This window comes from Vombatus ursinus, unplaced genomic scaffold (assembly GCF_900497805.2).
Source record: "Vombatus ursinus unplaced genomic scaffold, bare-nosed wombat genome assembly UNPS02014945.1, whole genome shotgun sequence".
NCBI lineage: Eukaryota > Metazoa > Chordata > Mammalia > Diprotodontia > Vombatidae > Vombatus > Vombatus ursinus.
In genome coordinates this window covers 3,573,011-3,592,898 of record NW_020954723.1, presented here as the reverse complement: position 1 = coordinate 3,592,898, position 19,888 = coordinate 3,573,011, and the positions used below count along the sequence as shown (strand labels likewise).

General features: G+C 36.6%; 1 protein-coding gene across 1 annotated transcript in view; it reads left to right on the top strand.

Moving 5' to 3' along the window:
• Nucleotides 1–19,888, top strand: part of LOC114029978 (Fanconi anemia group M protein-like) — an 89,715-nt gene that overhangs the window by 27,942 nt on the left and 41,885 nt on the right. The window contains exons 12-13 of the mRNA XM_027844625.1: nucleotides 7,455–7,612; nucleotides 17,132–17,287. Of these exons, the coding sequence (XP_027700426.1) occupies nucleotides 7,455–7,612; nucleotides 17,132–17,287 (314 nt within the window). The remainder of the gene's footprint in view (nucleotides 1–7,454; nucleotides 7,613–17,131; nucleotides 17,288–19,888) is intronic.

Sequence of the window (19,888 nt, the reverse complement as noted above, 5' to 3'; positions counted from 1 at the left end):
CTGGGATGGTCCTACCCTTAATTTTATCGTCACCCTTAAGTTTTTCTATTTTCATGTTCAAGAGCTCTGAAATTCCTTTATCCAGTCTTTATCTTTTATAATTCTATTTCTTCCTGTGTCTTACTATGTCTGAACATATTCTTTATCTTTGCAGTAATCCTTCCACCCTTACTCGTTCTGGCTGTACTCTCTCTCCTCCCCAATCTCAATGCTTTGATGAACCAGGTCAACTCAATATTATCCTGTATGCTCAGATCTTAGTTCTTTTATCCTGTTGCTGATCACAACTTCCCAGACTCTGCCTGTGGATTACCGTCACTGTTTTCCTGCTTTCCTGCTTAGTGTACTACTGGACGGATCTGGAATAAATCATGAAATTGTGCTTACTGGGTCTTCTACAGATTTATGTTGTCTAATCTCAACTGGGCCATCACTGCAGCAAGGCAGTTCTTCTGTTCCTCCTTAATTGATTCTTTTCCACTCAGCACAACTACTCTTCCAAACCTTGTCTTTCCTCTAACATTCCAAGGCAACACTCTCAGCTGAAGACATTATATTCTTTTCTAAATGTTTACCAAGTATCTGTTTAATAAACACTTCTGGAATTTTATTGGGTCTTGATCTTGAGCTTACTGACTACAATTCAAAAAAATCCCATTTTTCTCTTTTTGAATATTTTGGTAATTGCTCTTTTCTAGCCTTCTGATACTTTCCCCATTCTCAATCATATCTAAAAATTCACCAACAGTAGCTTTACGATTACCTTTGCAAGGGGCAGCTAAGTGGCCAATGGATAGCACACTGTCCCTGGAGTCAGGAGGACCTGAGTTCAAATCCAGCCTCAGACACATAACACTTACTAGCTGTGTGACCCTGGGCAAGTCACTTAACCCCATTGCCTAACCAAAAAAAAAAAAAAGAAAGGAAGAAAGAAAGAAAGAAAGAAAGAAAACTCCTTGACATTAAAAAAAAAAAAGATTACCATTGCAAGTTAAATCCTAGGATGCATTTCATATAGTCTCGTGGCTAGTTATCATATCTCCTCTTGTGTCTCATTTTTCGTTTTACGTTGTTCGTCAGCAAATAAATTGACATTTGTTCTTCTTGTTAGAGAAAATGGAAGTGAAATAATACCTGAGTGATTGCTTTTTACCCCCTCAGTTACATCTTAATATTCTACTATCTTCTCCAGGCAGTTAGTCATTCCTTTCATGATTGGTTTTCCTCTTTTAGTTATAGCTTAATAAGCACTTCTTAATTACTTTTGACTTTTTATTTCAAGCCTCACCTTGTTTTGTGCTTTTCTGATACTTATCAGTACATAGGTTCATGGTTAGGATGTTTGAAAATATGTAATTATTTATGTACCTTGCAATCATTTTGGGTCATGGACTGGCATCAGAATAGCAAAGAACCACAAGTCTGTCTGGAGAGGAGAAATCTAGGTAATTTTGAGTGTCTTTATGGTTAACAGATTTTAGCTAGGGAGTTGTGAAGGGCACTAATATTCAGACTAGAGAGCAGCATGAATTCTAGGAAATCCTACATTTGAGCAGATAGATGAAGAATAGTTTCTAATGAGTTAGACTCAATTCTGCTTTTTTGGAATTGATAAAGGTGATTTAAGATGGGAATAGTCAATGTTGTAGTGGGACAGGAGTGGTGCACATAATAAACAAGTACATTAATACCACTGTTCCCTGGTTCAGCCATTTTGAAAACAATTTGTATTATGCAAAGACAGTGACAGAAATGGTTGATGCCCTTTGACTCAGAGATCTCATAAGAAAAGTTGCATATGAAGAATTCAGAGAAGCATATGAAGATTTATATGAATGCATACAGAATGAAGTAAGGAGAATCAAGAAATCAGTATGCATATTGACTTCAAGAATGTAAATGGAAAGAACCCCAAACCCCTGAAACTGAATGCTATGTAATTATAGTAGCCAAGCTTGGCCCTAAAGAAGAGATTAAAAAATTGTACTTTCCTCTCTTCTCTAAAGGGATAGAGGACTGTGATCTTGGAATTACGTGTAAACTGTCATGACAGGTGATGTTGGTTGGTTTTGCTGAATTGTTCTTTTATATTCCCCTTTAAAAAATAATTCTTGGATACAAGGGATTAGTTGCTGGGTAAGGGAGGAAAGATATTTGGAGATGCAGGTGATGTAAAAACAAAAGATAATTTTTTTCTTCAAAAGATGAAGCAAAAAATACTTTTTTGGGGGGGTAAGGCAGTTGGGGTTAAGTAACTTGCCCAGGGTCACACAGCTAGTAAGTGTTAAGTGTCTGGTCTGAGACTGGACTTGAATTCAGGTCCTCCTGACTCCAGGGCCAGTGCTCTATCCACTGTGCCACCTAACTGCCTCCAAAAAATAAATTATTTAAAAAATTTTAATTATTTGCTTCTTTTGCCATTTCACTTTGACACATATGAACTTCTAGACATTGAAATCTGGCTTACCTAGTGTTGTAATTCATTATTTATTCATTGTTTCCTGCCTTTGCTAAGCCCTGATACTACAGATGCAGAATTTTTAAGAAGTTTTTTTTTGTTACTCCCCTTTTTTTAATTTTTAAATTAACTTATTTTTAGTTTTCAACATTTACTTCCACAAGCTTTTGAGTTTTAAATTTTCTCTGCCTCCTTCCCCTCTCCCCTCCCCAAGCTGGTGTGCAATCTGATACAGGCTCTACAGATACATTCTTTTTTTTTTTTTTTTTTTTTTTTTTTTTTTTGTTGGGGTTAAGTGACTTGCCCAGGGGTCACACAGCTAGTAAGTGTCAAGTGTTTGGTCTGAGGCTGGATTTGAACTCAGGTCCTCCTGACTTCAGGGCTGGTGCTCTATCCACTGCACCACCTAGCTGCTCCATACATTCTTATTAAACATATTTTCACATTAGTTATGTTATATAGAAGAATTAGAATGAATGGGAGGAACCACAAGAAAGAAGAAACAAAACAAAACAAAAAAGAGAGAGAAAGCAAATAATATGCTTCGATCTGCATTCAGACTCCATAGTTCTTTCTCTGGATGTAGGTAGCATTTTCCATCATGAGTCTTTTGGAGTTGTCTTAGATCTTTGTATTGCTGAGAAGAGCTCAGTCTATCAAAGTCAGTTATGTACTGCCTTTGTTTTTACATTACTTTCATTCTCAGAAGTGTCCCTCCCCAGACCCATGCCTTTGTTATAAAGAATAAAGACTAAAGAGTTAAAAAAAAACAGTTGAGAAAAACTAATAACCCAGTCAACTGAGTTTGACTGTATATTCATTATTCCATACCCTTGGGGCACCTCACACCCTTTGCAAATAAGGGAGGAAGGTGCATTTTCTTGTTTCTTAGGGACCAAGCTTGACCATTACATTTTCAGATCATTCAGCTACCCTCTACCTCCATTTACATTGTTGTCATTGTGTATATTGTTTTCTTGGTTCTGTGTACTTCACTTTGCATCAGTTCCTGTGAATCTTCCCATGCTTCTTTCAGTTATTCATGGGGTTTTTTTCTTCTAACCAGAAAAAGTTTTATTACTTTTAACATTATTCTATAGCTAAGCCCAAGAGCACATCCACAAGCACTTTTTAGCACCTGTGATGCTCCAGGCACTATGTTACAAAGGAAGGCAAAGCAAGAAAATACACTTGCTGCCCTTGAGGACAGCACATTCTAATGTTAACCACTATATTCTGGAGATATATAGGGGGATTGAGAACACATTAGTATTTCGGGGAACTGGAAAAGACTTCTTATAGAAGCTAGCATTTGAGCTAAGACTTGAAGGAAGCCAAGGAATTCAGGAGGAGATGTGGAGAGAAAACATTCCAGGTATGGAGGAGACAACCAATGAAAATGTATAAAGTTGGAGATGGAGTGTTTTCTTTCTTGAGGAATATCAATGAGGCCAGTGTCACTAGATCAAAGATTATGTAGAGGGGAGTAAAGTGTAAGAAGATTGGAGAGGCAGGAGGGGGTCAGATTATGAAGGGTTTCAAGCCATTTCTAGGGCACAGTGGCCATGCTCTCAGATGTATCTTTCTACCAAATGAGGTAATATTTTTAGGGATCCTGAACAAGGAAAAGATATGTCAATACTGTTTGGAGTTAACATTCCAGAATAGTCACTACTCAGTTCCTTCCTGGATCTTTCCCCTCAAGGATTGATATTAAGCAGCCAACATCCACGTTCCTCACTCTCCCACTCTACACCTCCCCACTCCCGCCTCCCCCCCCCCATTGAGAACATAGGAAAAACAAAACCCATTACCATGTAATCAAAACAAATTCCTACATTGACCATATCCTAAAAATATTTGTTGCATTCTGAGTCTTTCCCCTCTTTATCAGGAGGTGAATAGCTCGTTTCATCATTAGTCCTCTGGAATTTTGGTTGGTCATTACGCTGATAAGAGTTTGGCACAATAGTATCTTGTCACATTTATATACCATAACTTGCTTATCCATTCCCCAATTTGTGGGTAGTCCCTCAGATCCTCATTCTTTGCCATCCCCAAAAGAGCTGTAAGTATTTTTATACATCCTTAGATTTTGTTTTGCATAGAAGTAATCTCTTCCTTAATCAGTCCTCTCTAATTCCTCCTCTCTTCTTCCTGTCGAGTGAAAGTATTTCTGTATTGAGTGGTGTGTGTGGGTGTGTGTGTGTGTGTGTGTGTGTGTGTGTGTGTGTGTGTACATGCTTCTTTTGAAAACCAGTTCAGATAAGAGTGAGGTTCAGGTATCAGCTGCTTCCCCCTCACTCCTACCTCCTTAATTTTATAGATGTATGTACATACCTTGGTTATGTGAGGTAATTTCCTAGTCTTCCTTCCCTTACCCCCACCCCCTCAGTGCATTCCTCTTCCCCTCTCTTTTCCATTTTTTTCTCAAGATCTTCAAGAGGTAACAGAACCACTCCCAAGCCTTCTCTCGTTGGACTCCATGTGTGAACCCTGATGATGTTAAGGTTCTGAGTGGACATGTGTCCATATTTGGGTATAAGCACTTTATCCTTCTTTAGTCCTTTTATCATTCATTGTTCATAGGAGTTTACTTTTTTTATGATTCTCTCCACTCCTGGGTTTGTACTTCACAGTTTCTCTGCACCTCTGGTCTGTTCGTCAGGAATGTTGGAGGTCCTCTTCATTAAAGTCTACTCTATGTAGCATTATGTTCAGTTTTGCTGAGTAAGTTGTTCTTGGCTGTAAGCCTATATATCCTTTGCCTTCTGGAATATCGTATTCCAGTTCTCTGTTCTTTATAATAGTGGCTGCTAAATTGTGTATTGTCTTGACTGTGGCTTCTCAGTACTTCAATTCTTTCTTTCTGGTTGTTTGCAGTATTTTTTCTTTGACCTAGAAGTGGTAGTTTTGCTTTGACCAGGATTTTGGCTATTATGTTTTTGGGAGTTTACTTTCTGTGGTTTGTTTCAGGAGGTGACTGGTAGATTCTTTCTGCTTCTACTTTACCCTCTGGTTCTGAAGAGATATCGGCAGTTTTATTTTGGTTTTTTTCTCTAAAGAATTTTTGAAAATGATGTCTAGGCCCCTTTGTTTTGGTCATGGAGTTCAGATAGTCCAATGATTCTTATTTTTTTTTCTCCTTGATCTGTTTTCCAGGTCAGTTGTTTTTGCTATGAGATCCCTTATATTTTCTTCTATTTTTTCAGCCTTTTTTTTGGACTTTATTTTAACATTTCTTGTTGTGATGTGGAGTCAGTTGGCTTTCATTTGTTCCGTTTGAATTTTCAGGGAGTTTGTTCCTTCGGCAAGGTTTTGTACTTCTTTTGCCAAGCTATTAATTCCCTTTTCAGTTCCTTCTTCTATTGCTCTCATTTCTTTTCCAGTTTTTACTTCAAGCACTCTAATTTCATTTATAAAAACATCTTACTTCATCTCTTCCAGGAATTTGAGTGGAGTTTGTATCCAGGCTGTGTTTTTCTCTGAGGCAATGCTTGTGATAATAATAGCAATAATAACAACAACAGCAATAGCTAACGTTTATATCGTGTCTACTCGGTGCCATGCACTGTGCTAAACACTTTAAAGTTATTATCTCATTTAATTCTCATAATAAGCCGGGGAGGTTGATCCTATTACTATCCCCATTTTACAGAGAGAGAAACTGAGGCAAACAGATTAAGTGACTTGCCCAGGGTCACACAGCTAGTGAGTGTCTGAAGCTGGATTTGAATTCAGATCTTCCTGATTCCAGGCCTGGTGCTCTATCTACTGCACCACCTAGGCGCTCCATGATTGTAGATGTTTTAGAGTCATTCTCTTCTACATTTGTGTCTCGAGATTCCCTGTCACCATGGTAGCTTATTATGATGGAGTTCTTTTTTTGTTTGCTGATTCTTCGAGCCTGCTTCTCAACTTCAGAGTTGATGTTATAGCTGGGCTCTGTGGCACTTCTGGAAGGAAGACCTGGGCTTTTCATGTTGCTGATTTCTTGGGGCAGTGAGTGGATCTCAGGCTGGGGACCTGCAAGCTTTCAGTGCTCTCAGAGTGGTCTGATCCAGGGCTAAGTTTAATTGCTACTCACCCTCATCTCCACCTCTGTTGGCTTAGAGCCACAGAATTGTAGTTTCCACTTTGGTCTGGTATTCTTGCCCTGGTTATTCCTTTGCAAGCTGGGCTAGATGTTGAAAGTGAGACCCTGCTTTGTGCCCCACCACTTGAGCCACACCACTGATGCTGGCTTCTGAACTTACTCCCTTTTTTGTACACCATTCAGGGCTTCCTTACTAGGGAACACGAGCAGGTCCTTTTCTCACTCGGCCCTGCACCTGTGACCTGGGACTGAGTAGTGGGCAACAAAGCTACTAGTTGGCACCCATCTCCATTGTAGTGTCCTGTTATGGATGTGGCAGTGCCTTGGTATGGATCATCTCTTTTTGCCCTAATACTTAGCCTCTCTCTCTGGGTGCTGGAGTGCCCCATGGACAGCATAGTGCTAGCTTGATCCCATCTCTAGTGTCCAGAGACCTCTTTGTCTCCATATAGTGAGCTGGTCTGGGACAACAACTCACTGACTTTTTCTGGATAATATTTTCCATTAGGAGTCGATCTGGTTCATTTTCTAGATATATTAGGAAGAATTTGTAGAGGAGAGCTCACTGCCTTGTTTCCTATCATGCTACCATCTTAGCTCCTTCCCTTTCCATATTTGTTTCTTATGTTGATATTGATATTAATATTAATATTCCATTGCCTTCTTCTGCCATAATTTCTTTACCATATCCCCAGTCATTGGCTATCTGCTTTGTTTTTAGTTCCTTATAACCACAAAATGTTCTGCTATGAAGATTTTGGTGTATATTGGACTGCCTTCTTGGGTTATATATCTTGTAGTGGGATATCTGAGTTTCTTGATTTCTTTTTCAATACAGCATTGTACTTTTTTGTATTTACTTTATAATTTTTATTTAATTATTATTTTTTCAACTTGTAGGAATGAAACAACGCAATTCAAAAGAACCTTGGTCCTTAACAGAAGAAGAATTTAGGTTATGGAACAGACTATATAGATTAAGAGAAAGTGATGAAATTAAAGAAGTAATACTGCCCAAAGCTAAGTTTGAATCTTTACAAGATGAGGAAGATGTATCAGTAAGTAGAGCTTTCACATGTAATCATCTATGTGAAAGGTGCACTTAACGAGACGGTAGGAGCTGTGGATTGAAGCCCCAGCTCTGCCAGCATCCAACTGAATATACTTTGTCAAGTCTTTTAACCTTTGTCAACCTCAGTTTGCTCCTGTAAAATGAAGAGTTATATTAAGGAACTTTCAAGATTGCTTCCAGTCTGAAATTTGGTGATTTTGTACTTTTTCACTGATTCTTTGCAAATGAATAGAAAATCACATGATTAATACCTAATTAAAACAAAAACAAAAAATAACTTAATCATTAAGATGCTGCTAGGTGGCACGGTGACCTGGACCTGGAATCAGAAAGACCTGAATTCAAATCTGGCCTCAGACATATACCAGCTGTGTCACCCTGGGCAAGTCACTTGATCTCTGTCTGCCTCAATTTCCTCATCTGTAAAATGGGGATAACAATATTACCCACTTCCTAGAACTTTTGTGAGGATCAAATGTGATAGTGTTTGTAAAGTGCTTTGCCAACCTTAAAGCACTATATAAATGCTAGGTATTATCATTATTATTATAAGTTCGAAAGCACTAAAAGTCAGCTCAGTTTGCATTCCATGCAATGACCAAGTACACCTTCCTGATTTCCTTTCGGGTGGGAGGGTGACTGTGGATGATGAATGCTGCCTGGTCTGATGGAGGCCGAGTCTGTGTTGTTAGGTTTGTTTTTTTTTTTGGTTAAGTTTTGTTTCATTGTTTTCCTTTGTTATGAGGGAGGGTACTGAGTGGAAGGAATATTGGGAATTCACTGATGTGAAAAGAAGTCATCAATTAGACTATAAAACCTCTGCATATTTATATTGTGCCAGGTTCTTTTTTGATCTTCAGTAACAGTGTGTGTGCATGTTTTACTCTGTTGTATTTGCTTAACGTTATTTCCTATAAATGATTATCAGCTTTTTAAAATATGAAGAAACCCTTTAAACAACAATTTTCCTGCCTCTGACATAGTAATTTTTATACTTGTTAGAATTTATTGAGAAAATACATAATGATGAAAAAGTGCAAGGAGTAATTCATCCTTTTAGAATGAATTTATGTTTTATTGTGTTTTACTCATACAGCAGTATGTTATAATGGTTAGAGAGCTGGCCTCAGAGTCAGATAAACCTGTGCCTGTATACAGCTTCCAACATGCTGCCTGTCTGATCGCTCACTATCTCAGTGTGCCAGACATCTTTCTCAAACTGTAAGTGCCAGAGAAGCTGCCAGTCTATTGGTAGAGGGTTTTTCCCCAAGAACTCTCTATCTATATTGATGAAATTGCTGGTCTGTTAAAAGAAAAATCTACATACATTAAAAAAATGTGCACATGTGAGAATATTATTTCTTTGATCTGCAGAAGGTCTATTTGCTTATTTGATATGTTTTTTTTTTTTTTAACAAAACGTCTCTCTTGAAATAACTGCCACCTCTCAGGAGTCTGCAGGCTGTAGGTTGGAATTCTCTCACATAAATATTTCAATATTATTCATAAAGTTTTCATATTAGTTGTTTTAAACACCCATATTGTATTATATGGTACTAACATTCCATGGGTTGTCCAGTTGTTTTGTTACTAGTGGGTGTTCAGTTTAGTTTTTTAACATTGTAGATTTTGCTCTTGTGAATGTCTTTGTACAGATTAGCTTTTATTTCTCTTTTGGCCTGTTAAACTTTTAAAAAATGAGAAAAACCCTAAAATAAATAGTTCATTTTCATTTTAAAAAACTAACCTTTTGCTGATGCTGTTTATTTTTATATTGAAATGGAATTATGATCTCAGTGATTTGGGGGTTCCTCCAGTGATGCACATTACCACCACCACGTCACCATCCATGTCTGCTTGTCTTTTCTGACTCTTGCCTGTGTCCTGTCATAAGTTTGCCCCTGGCAGTCCATCCATTGTTCTGTAGGTATTGTTCACTTTCTCCAGAAATGGTGAAGGTACCACTGGAGCACTCTGGTGATCAACCTGTCATTCCTTGTGTTTTATGATGACCATCTTTTATTTCTGTTCTTCTTTGGAGTTCTTCATTGGTTACATGTTATAGCTTCCTCCCATCCACCGCACAACTTTACATTTCCCTCTAAACTATAATAATTCTTAACTCTTTGTAACCAGTTTTTTTTTTAACATCACAATCATTTCCAAACATATAGTACCCTACTTCACTACCCAGGGAAACTTCGCTTGTAACAAGAAAAAAACCATCAAAAATAGTCAAAGCAAAACTAACAGACATAGCAACTGTATCTGGTAGCATAGGTAACATTTTTCACCAAGGAAAAGAGGAAAGTATGTTTTCTTAACTCTTTCTCTGCCTGGATCAGGCTTAGTCATTAAATTTCATTTTATTTTTTTGTTCCATTTAAATTGTACCCTTTGTATATATTATTTTTCTGTTTCTGCTTATTTTACTTTATTTCAATTCATATAAACCTTCTCATGTTTTTCTGAATTTTTCATATGCATTGTTTCTTTTTTTTGTTTGTTTTTTTGGTTAGGCAATGGGGTTAAGTGACTTGCCCGGGGTCACACAACTAGTGAGAGTTATGTGTCTGAGGTCGGATTTGAACTCAGGTCCTCCTGAATCCAGGGCCGGTGCTCTATCCACTGCGCCACCTAGCTGCCCCTCATATTCATTCTTTCTGACAGTGCACTAATATTTTGTTAAGTTCATGTACTATAATTTGGTTAGCCATTCCCTAGTTGATAGAAATCTTGAATTTTATTACCTTGGGCAAGTCACTTAACTTCCCTAAGCCTCAGTTTCTTAAACTGTGGATGAGGGAGTTGTCCTCGATGGTCTTTTAGATACCCTTTTAGCTCTAAATCTATGAACCTGTAATTCTTTATTTCCAGTTCTTTCCTAACACCAAAAAATACTGCCATGAATATTTTGTTATGTGTAGGACCTTTCTGTCCATCTTTGATCTCTTTGGAGTATAAACTCTAGGTCAAAAGGTATGACTATTCTCTCATAATCCTGAATTTTTTTCCAGGAGGGTTGAAACTGCTCCACTGCTCTATAAGGAAGGCACCTGTCTTTCTGCAGTGCCAACATATTCAATCTTTTTCATCTTTGTCAGTTTGTTGGCAAAGGTTATGAAGTTGACAAAACCTTAGTTTTGTTTTAATTTAATTTTCTTACTGGCATTAGTGATTTGGAGCAATCATCCATGTGGTTGCTGATAGTTTGCAGTTATTCTTTTGGAAACGGTTTCTTTCCTTTGACAGCTCATCTATTGGTAAATTTTTCTTTTTTTCATTTTCAGCAAGCAGCTGCTAAAATTCCAATGGTACAGGAGAAGTGGGATGATACTTATTAGGCCTGGACATTAGGAGAAGATATTGGCCTCAGAAAATTTTAGCCTTGGAGAGATGGGCAAAATTTGACAATTATGTCTGCCAACTTTTTATGAAAAGTTTTACTCACAAAATAATAGGATTTTTGAGTTAGAAAGAATATCAGTGGCTGTCTAGTTCAATCTGTACCTAAAAAAAAATCCACATTATAGTATACCCCACAAGTTGTTGTCCAGCCACTACTTGGGCTCATTATGTCTGAAGACAGCTCACTTCATTTTCTGATCGCTTTCATCCTAGGGAAGCTTTTGTGACACAAAGCCCTGGATTCTGTTCTTTAGGGTCAAACAATTTAATCCTTCTCACAGTCTTTCAGATGAAGACAGCTTATGTACTCCAGAGCCATCTCTTCTCCAAGTTGAACCTCTAGTTCGGGGTGGGAACCTGCGGCCTCGAGGCCACATGTGGTCTGCTAGGTCCTCAAGTTCTGCCCTTTGCTGAATCCGAATTTAATAGAACAGATCCCTTTAATAAAAGGATTTGTTCTATAAAACTTGGACTCAGTCAAAAGGCTGCACCCAAGGACCTAGAGGGCCACATGTGGCCTTGAGGCTGCATGTTCCCCACCCCAGCTCTAGTTTCTTTAATCAGTTACTTGTCAGCAAGCATTTATCTAGGGCCTACTTGTACCAGGCACTGTGCTACATACTGGAAATACAGAGCCAAATAAATGAAACAATCCTTATTTCTTCTTTTTTAAAAAATATTTATTTAGTTAGTTTTAGTTTTCAACATTCACTTTTATAAGATTTTGAGTTTTAAACTTTTCTTCCCCTCTCCCCTCCCCAAGATGGTGTGCAATCTGATATAGGCTATACATGTACCATATTAAACAGATTTCCACATTAGTCATGTTGTAAAGAAGAATTAGAATGAAAGGGGAAAAAAAGAGAAAATAGTATGCTTCGATCTGCATTCAAACTCCATAGTTCTTTCTCTGGATGTGGATAACATTTTTTTTTATCATGAGACTTTTGAACATGTCTTACATCCTTGCATTGCTGAGAAGACCTAAGTCTATCAAAGTTGGTCATCACACAGTGTTGCTTTACTGTGTGCAATGTTCTCCTGGCTCTGCTCACTTCACTCAGCATCAGTCCATACAAGTCTTTCCAGGTTTTTCTGAAGTCTGCCTGCTCATCATTTCTTATAGCACAGTAGTATTCCATCACATTCATATACCACAACTTGTTCGGCCATTCCCCAATTGATGGGCATCCTCTCAATTTCTAATTCTTTGCCACCACAAAAAAGAGCTGCTATGAATATTTTTGTACATGTGGGTCCTTTTCCCGTTTGTATGATCTCTTTGGGATACAGACCTAGAAGTGTTATTGTTGGGTCAAAGGGTACACATATTTTTATAGCCCTTTGGGCATAGTTCAAAATTGTTAGTCAAAATGAACAATTCCTACTTCTAAGGAACTTAACATTCTATGCAGGGAGACACTCTGTGTGTGTGTGTGTGCCTGCACGCTCTCGTGTATATGTGTATGTGTATGTGTGTATGTATATGTGTATACATACACACACACACACACACACAAAAGGTATACAAAATAAGTTGGAGAGATCAAGAATAGCTTCAAGTAGGTTTTTTGCAGGTTGGTTTGTTCAACAAGTATTTACTCAGAACAAAGATGTTTTTTTCTACCACAATTTGGTTTCACATATTTGTGCAAATGGGACTCTGAAAACAGGATTATGCTGTGGCTTGATCTTCTTGCATGTGCTTTTCTTCTAGTATTAATTTAGAAATTTTTACACATTGTGGAGTTCAAAATTTTTTTTTGTCTTTATGAACTTTATAAACATGAACATTTTCTTAGAGAAAGAATAGGAGAAATGCTACGTTACCCTCATCCTTAAAAATCCTTCTTTGGACCTTCCTACTTCTTCAACCTGTTGTCCTATATTTCTCCTCCCTTTCTCATCCAAACTTAAAAAAAATTTTTTTTTATTAATTTATTTTGATTTATCAACAATTACTTCCATAAGCTTTTGAGTTTTAAATTTTTTCCTCCTCCCTCCTGCCCTCCCTTCCCAAGACGTCCCGAAATCTGATATATCATTCAAACTTCTTGAAAAAGCTGTTTACATTTGCTGCCTTTATTTCTTGTCCTCTTGATTTCTTCTCATCCCTTTGTAGTCTGGCTTCTGACCTCATTACTCAACTAAAACTGATTTCTCCATAAATGTCAGTAATGTCAAATCTGATGATATTTTCTAACTCTTCTTACTTCTTAACCTATCTGTTTCATGTGGTACTGTTGATCACCCTCTCCTCCTGGATACTTTCTCTTTTCTGGGGTTTCGTGACCCTGCTCTCTCTTGGTTTTCTTACATGTCTAAGTGCTTCTCAGTGTCCTTTTTTGGCTCTTCGTTCTTATCATTCTTCCTAACTGCTCACAATTGCCGAGGTTTTGTTCTTGGTATTTTTTTCTTTTGGCAAATTCATCAGCTCCTGTGGGTTTAACTATCACTTTTGTGGAGATGACATTTTCGTGTGTCCAGGAGATCTTAACACGTGCAAAACTAGCATTCGTTATCTTTCCCCTCAAATCCTCCCCTCTTCCAAACTCCCTCATTTCTGTGAAAGGTAACAACATCCTTTCATTCTCTCACATTTCCAACGTTCCTCAGCATTATCTTGGCGTATTCACTCTCTCTTGTTGCACATATCTAATTAGTTGCCTAATCTTAGCATTTCTTTCTCTATGACATCTTCATATCTGACCACTTCTCTCCATTCATACAGCTACTGTTGTGGTTGGGGGTGCAATTCATAAATGCTTGTTGAATGATTGAAAGAGAAAGAATCTGATTGACATCAATAACATATAATTGAAATGGTCTGCTCCTATGCCTCAGGCTCTTTCTTTCTTCACCAAACCTAGATCCTGATCTCTGGTTCTTAAAATTCCAGTGGTTCTTAAAGTTCCTTTTACTCTTTTCAATTCCCTTTATGACCCATCTTCTGAATATGAGGTTTGTTTTGCTAGTAACTAACTCTTCCTTCACAAAATCTGCCCTCCCTCTTAATCCCTCTCCCAACTCTCCTTCCTTCCTGGTTTTTTTGTTTGTTTGTTTTGTTTTTAGTTTAATGTGTGTCTACAACAAACTGTGTGAATATGTATGTTTTCAACATTCCGTTTTCTGGTTCAGAAAATAGTCACTATAATGTGATGACTACTCCACTCTCCCCTTTTTCCATATTTTTATATGCTTCTTTTTGTACGCCCTAGTTATGAGAAATGTTTCTTCTCTTTCTTCTTTAGTGTATTCCTCTTTTCATTCTTTTCTCATCTTAAAACCAACAAAATAGAATAAAAACATACTTAAACTCAGGCTTTGTGTGTTACATAATTTCCTTTGTAATCTGGAAAATTGTGATTCTAAAGGGATATTGTCTCTCCTCTTCCATTAGAATGTTAAGCACAGGGGCAGCTAGGTTGCTCAGTGGATAGAGCACTGGCCCTGAGGTCAGGAGGGCCTGAGTTCAAATCCAGCCTCCGATACTTGACACTTACTAGCTGTGTGACCCTAGGCAGGTCACTTAACCCCATTGCCTAGCAAAAAAAAAAAAAAGCACATCTTCATTGCTACCCCTTCCAGTTGCTCAAAGTAATTGCTGTTCTAGGGTCACACAGCTAATAAGCTTTTACTCAGATCTGGTCTTTTGATTGGAATACTTGAAAATCCTCTGTTTATTAAAGGTCCATTTTTTTATCCTGTTGGAGTATTACTTAGTATTTTTAGAGCAAATTATTTTTGGTTATAAACCTTTATCTTGTACCATTTGGAGTGTCGTGCCCAGTGATTTCCTTTTGTTTATATTAGTTTTAGTAGAGCTTTATATGCTTCTTACTGGAATTCTTTGGTGCTTGTATTCTTCCTTTCTGTCTGATTGCCATATTTTTTTCACTTGGAAGCTCTGTGATATTGGTTAAAAAATCCTGGAAATTTTCAGTCTGGGATTTCTTTCAAGTAGTGAGGTAAGTGGACTGCGCAGTTTTTATGATTTCTTTGGTGTCCAGGTTTTTTGTTTGCTTATCATTTTCAGAGAGTTCAATGATTCTTAAATTATTTCCCTTTGACTTGTTTTCCAGGTCTGTTTTTGATAAATAGATAACTAATATTTTCTTCTTTTTCAATCTTTTGACTTTCTTCTAATATTTTTTGTTATCTCATGTCATTGAGTTTTGATTACTCTATTCTGTTTGCAGGGAGTCTGTTGCTTGGGTCAAATTTTCCAACTTGTGTTCTAAACTATTTATTTTCCTTCCAGTTTTTTCCTTCAGAGCTTTTATTTCAGTTCTAGTTTCTTTTTTTTAAATTCTTGCTTCACTATTAACCATTCTGGTCATTTTTGTGGGCAGTCCATTTTTTTTCTCTGAGGTTCTGCTTCTGTTTGTTGTGGAGATGCAGTTTTCTTTTTTTCTTTTCACATTAGTCATGTTGTAAAGAAGAATTAGAACCAATGGGAGGAACCACAAGAAAGAAGAAACAAACAAAAAAAAGAGAACCAATAATATGCTTTGAGGAGATGCACTTTTCTTCTTTATTTACCTCTTGAACTTTTTTTGGGGGGGGGGGTGAGGCAATTGGGGTTAAGTGATTTGCCCAGAGTCACACAGTTAGTGAGTGTTATGTGTCTGAGGCTGGATTTGAACTCAGGTCCTCCTGATTCCAGGGCTGGTACTCTATCCACTCCGCCACCTCGCTGCCCTGAACTTTTCTTAATTTGTAGTATTTCTTCATCGAGTTTGCTATTTTCTTCTTTGTATTCATATTCTCCTTGGGATGGCTCCTTTCTCAGTGTTCAGGCCCATTTATTGATGCTTTTTCTAGGTTCCCTGATGTGTTCTCTTTCCCAGCATCAGTGGTTTCTGGTCAGATTTTTGTGAAATTCTGAACTATATAAAGAAACTTACTTGTGTTTATATTTTTGTTAAATTGTTGTTTCATTTGTGTGACCTTGGCAAGTCACTTAACCTCTCATTACTCTAGGCTACTCACACTTAAGTTAGAGGGATTTCAATCTACATTGGTAGACAGAATTTCTTCAACCAGGAGTTCCATATTTCAGTAAAATCCTAGGTCCATTCCCTGCCCTATTTTAGGCTATATAAAACATCTGTTCACGTCTGTCAGCTTTACTGAGGTAGTGTTCTAATACATTAGGTTCCAACTTAGAATTCATCCAGGAGGTACTTTCTTTTTTAATTAAAATTGGCTCTTAGTATTTTCTAACCTTTCCCGAGATTTAAACAACATCTTAATTTACAGAATCTTCTGATCCTTTTGGTCTCTGATTCTTTTTGACTTCCTGGGTTCAGAGATGGACTGTGCTGGTTCTTCTTTTCTGTTGCTGCCTTGATATATTTATTTGGTGCAATAATAATGCACTTCCTCTCTTTACCATTTATTCCTTTTGTCATAAATCCCATGCACTACAAGAGGGTACTTCATGTTGCTGGGTTTTTTTTTTTTAAACCAGGGATAAGAGTTACAGAATTATTAAAATAAGCTTGATGGTAATTGAAAGTACATTTAAAAGAGAATAGAGCCAGTATAGATTGAATGGTACCTAAGTCCACTCTTCTAATTGTTAGCTAAAATTCATTAAACTTGGCCTGTGGTTCTCTTGGCCAGGAATTCCATTGTGCTGTTCTTTTATGACTTCCAAATATAAGTGAAGACCCTTGAATTCCATATTGTGGTTCTGGACCAAAAATCTGGACTCAAAATGACTGTTTACTTATAATCTCAAGGTCATTCTTAGTCAATCAGGATGTCTCCTAATGTTTGTTTTTTTGTTTTTTATATTCTTCCCAAATTCCTACTTTGTCACTTGGCTAATGTGATAACTTCTATGCATAAAGTAGTAGACGGTACAAAGAGCAGCTAAATATGCAACTGAAGTTTTTGCCATATTTCAGAAAATATGATAGTTAAACTTGAAACCTGATTCTCTCTACTTTTGACCACCTCCAAAAGAAAAAGTTAATAAAGAATTCATTGTAGTCTAAATTCTTGAGTAATTTTGCTTTGAGATTTTATAAGTGACCTAAAAAAAACAAAATCTAATCTGTAATCTTTGTATGTTTCATTCTTAATCTAGAATTGTGAATCAAGACCTGGATGTCATCAACTGTCTTTGTCTGAGTGGAGAATTTGGCAAAATCGTCCTTTTCCTACGTATCAAGTTGACCATTCTGATCGCTGCTACCGCTTCATAAGCATTATGAAAATGATAGATAAGATAAGAAATGAAGAGGTATGGGTTTAAATATAATTTTTTTTCTTCTTCCTCTTCCTTATACCTTAGAGCATGTTAAAATGGATATAATTAATCTTCATATTAATCTTCATTAAGCTGTGGTAAATAGATAATTTTATGGATTATAGAATTAGATTTTTTTTCTTTCTACCCTGTGGCCTCTATAGTAAATAAAGCATAGAGAAAGGTAGGTATGGGTAGAAGGGGAAATAAAGAGAGTGATTTGAAAATGTGGGTAGATATATACATACAGCACATCAGCATATACAGCACAACACCATATTTGCTAGTAACACTGATTTTAGTGGATTAAGTTATTAAATTCGCAAGGCTAATTGAACTCTGAAGCAGTTTAGAATTCACTTAAATATACTAACATACATTTTGTAATATCAGTCTTCAGAATTTTTGCCTTCTTGTTCAGTGTCTTGATTGTATTGTAGTTTTTGTGTATTCTATGTATTGTCTTTCATATTCCTTGCTATTTTCTCTAAGGACATCTTTTACTTTTCAAATTAATATATTTTAAGCAAATATAGCATATAATTTTGATGTCCTCATTCTTCTTTTATAGAACCTTAACTTTCTTTAGAATAAATAAATCCCCCTTATACATTTAAAATAATTTATTTACAAAAAATTTATTTACATTTATCTTTTCTAGAACATGTTCACTGTGTAAAGCAAATGTTACCTTCTGCTACTTAGTATCTTGATTTACATTTTTATGCATTAAATTTTTAAAATTGAATTTTATTTTATTTTTAAAATTAGCAAGAATTTATTTTTTTTCTCTCCATATTCTCTGCATATTGGAGAAAAAGATAAAAATAAAACTGTTATAACAACTATCCATAGTCAAACAAATGTCCACATTGGCCATGTTAAAATAACAACGTACAACTATTACTGCTTAATTAGTCCATCACCTCTCTATCGAGAGTTGAATATCATTCTTTATCATCAGTTTTCTGGAGTCATGATTGGTTATTGGGTAGACTATTTTTTTTAAGGCAATTGGGGTTAGGTAACTTGCCCAGGGTCACATAGCTAGTAAGTGTCAACTGTTTGGTCTGAGGCTGGATTTGAACTCAGGTCTTCCTGACTTCAGGGCTGGTGTTCTATCCACTGCACCACCTAGCTGTCTCTTGGGTAGACTTTTTAATTAAGGCTTTTAAAGTTTTTTGTGTTTTTTTTGTTTTTTTTTTTAGGGCTACTGTTTTAAGTTTTAATTTAAAGTTAAGGTTTAAAACTGCACTAAGACTTTTGGGAAATTCTTTAAAAATGTCTTGATTTTTTTTTTAAAAAATTATTCATTTATTTTTAGTTTTCAACAATCACTTCCATAAGCTTTTGAGTTTTAAATTTTCTCCCCCTCCCTCCCTGCCTCCTTCCCCAAGATGGCATGCAATCTGATATAGGCTCTACATATACTTTCCTGTTAAACATATTTTCACATTAGTAATGGTGTAAAGAAGAATTAGAACCAGTGGGAGGAACCACAGGAAAGAAGAAACAAAACAAAACAGAAGAAGAAAAAAGAGCAAATAGTATGCTTCGATCTGCATTAGAACTCCAGAGTTCTTTCTCTGGATGTGGATACATCCATCGTGAGGCTTTTGGAGATGTCTTAGATCCTTGTATTGCTGAGAAGAGCTAAGTCTGTCAAAGTCAGTCATCTCACAATATGACTGCTACTGTGTACACTGTTCTGGTTCTGCTCACTTCACTTAACATCAGTCCATACAAGTCTTTCCAGGTTTTTCTGAAGTCAGCCTGCTAATCATTTCTTAACAATAGTATTCCATTACGTTTATATACCACAACTTGTTCAGCCATTCCCCAATTGATGGGCATCCCCTCAATTTCCAATTCTTTGCCACCACAGAAAGAGCTGCTATAAATATTTTTGTACATGTGGGTCCCAAAGTTTTTTTTTTTTTTTAACATTTTTATAATGTAAAAATTAAATCTTTCCAGATTTCTTATACCTCCTTAGTATTCCTTTAAATTCACAAACTGTAATTTATGTAGCCATTCTTCAACAGATTGGCACCCCCTTAGTTTCCAGTCCTTTGCCGCCACAAAAAAAAACTGCTATAAATAGTTTTGTATATATAGGTCCTTATCTTCTTTTTTTAAATTTCTTTGGCTATAGGCATAGTAGTGATAGTGGTCAAAGGGCATACATTGTTCAGTAGCTTTTTGGACATATTTCCAACTTATGATCCTAAGGTAATATCCCTTTGTTCATTTTTTATTTTATTAATTTTATTAATTGTTTTTAATCTGTCTAGCTAGAGGCTTTTATTTTAGTCTTTTGAAATCTTTTAAAATGTAAACTTAAATCTTCTTATCTTTATTTTTTTCTGCCCTAGAATGTATCTTACAGGACATCTCTTCCAACCCCTTCCTTTTACACATAGGGAAACTGACTTACACAGTCACTGCCCTAGTTCAGGCCCTTATCACCACTCTCCTAAACTATTGGAGTAACCTCCTAATTGGTCTGTTTCACTCTCTCCCCAGTTAATCCGCCCTCTACACAGGCACTAACGTGGTTTTCCTGAGCACAGGTCTGGCCATGTTATATCCTTT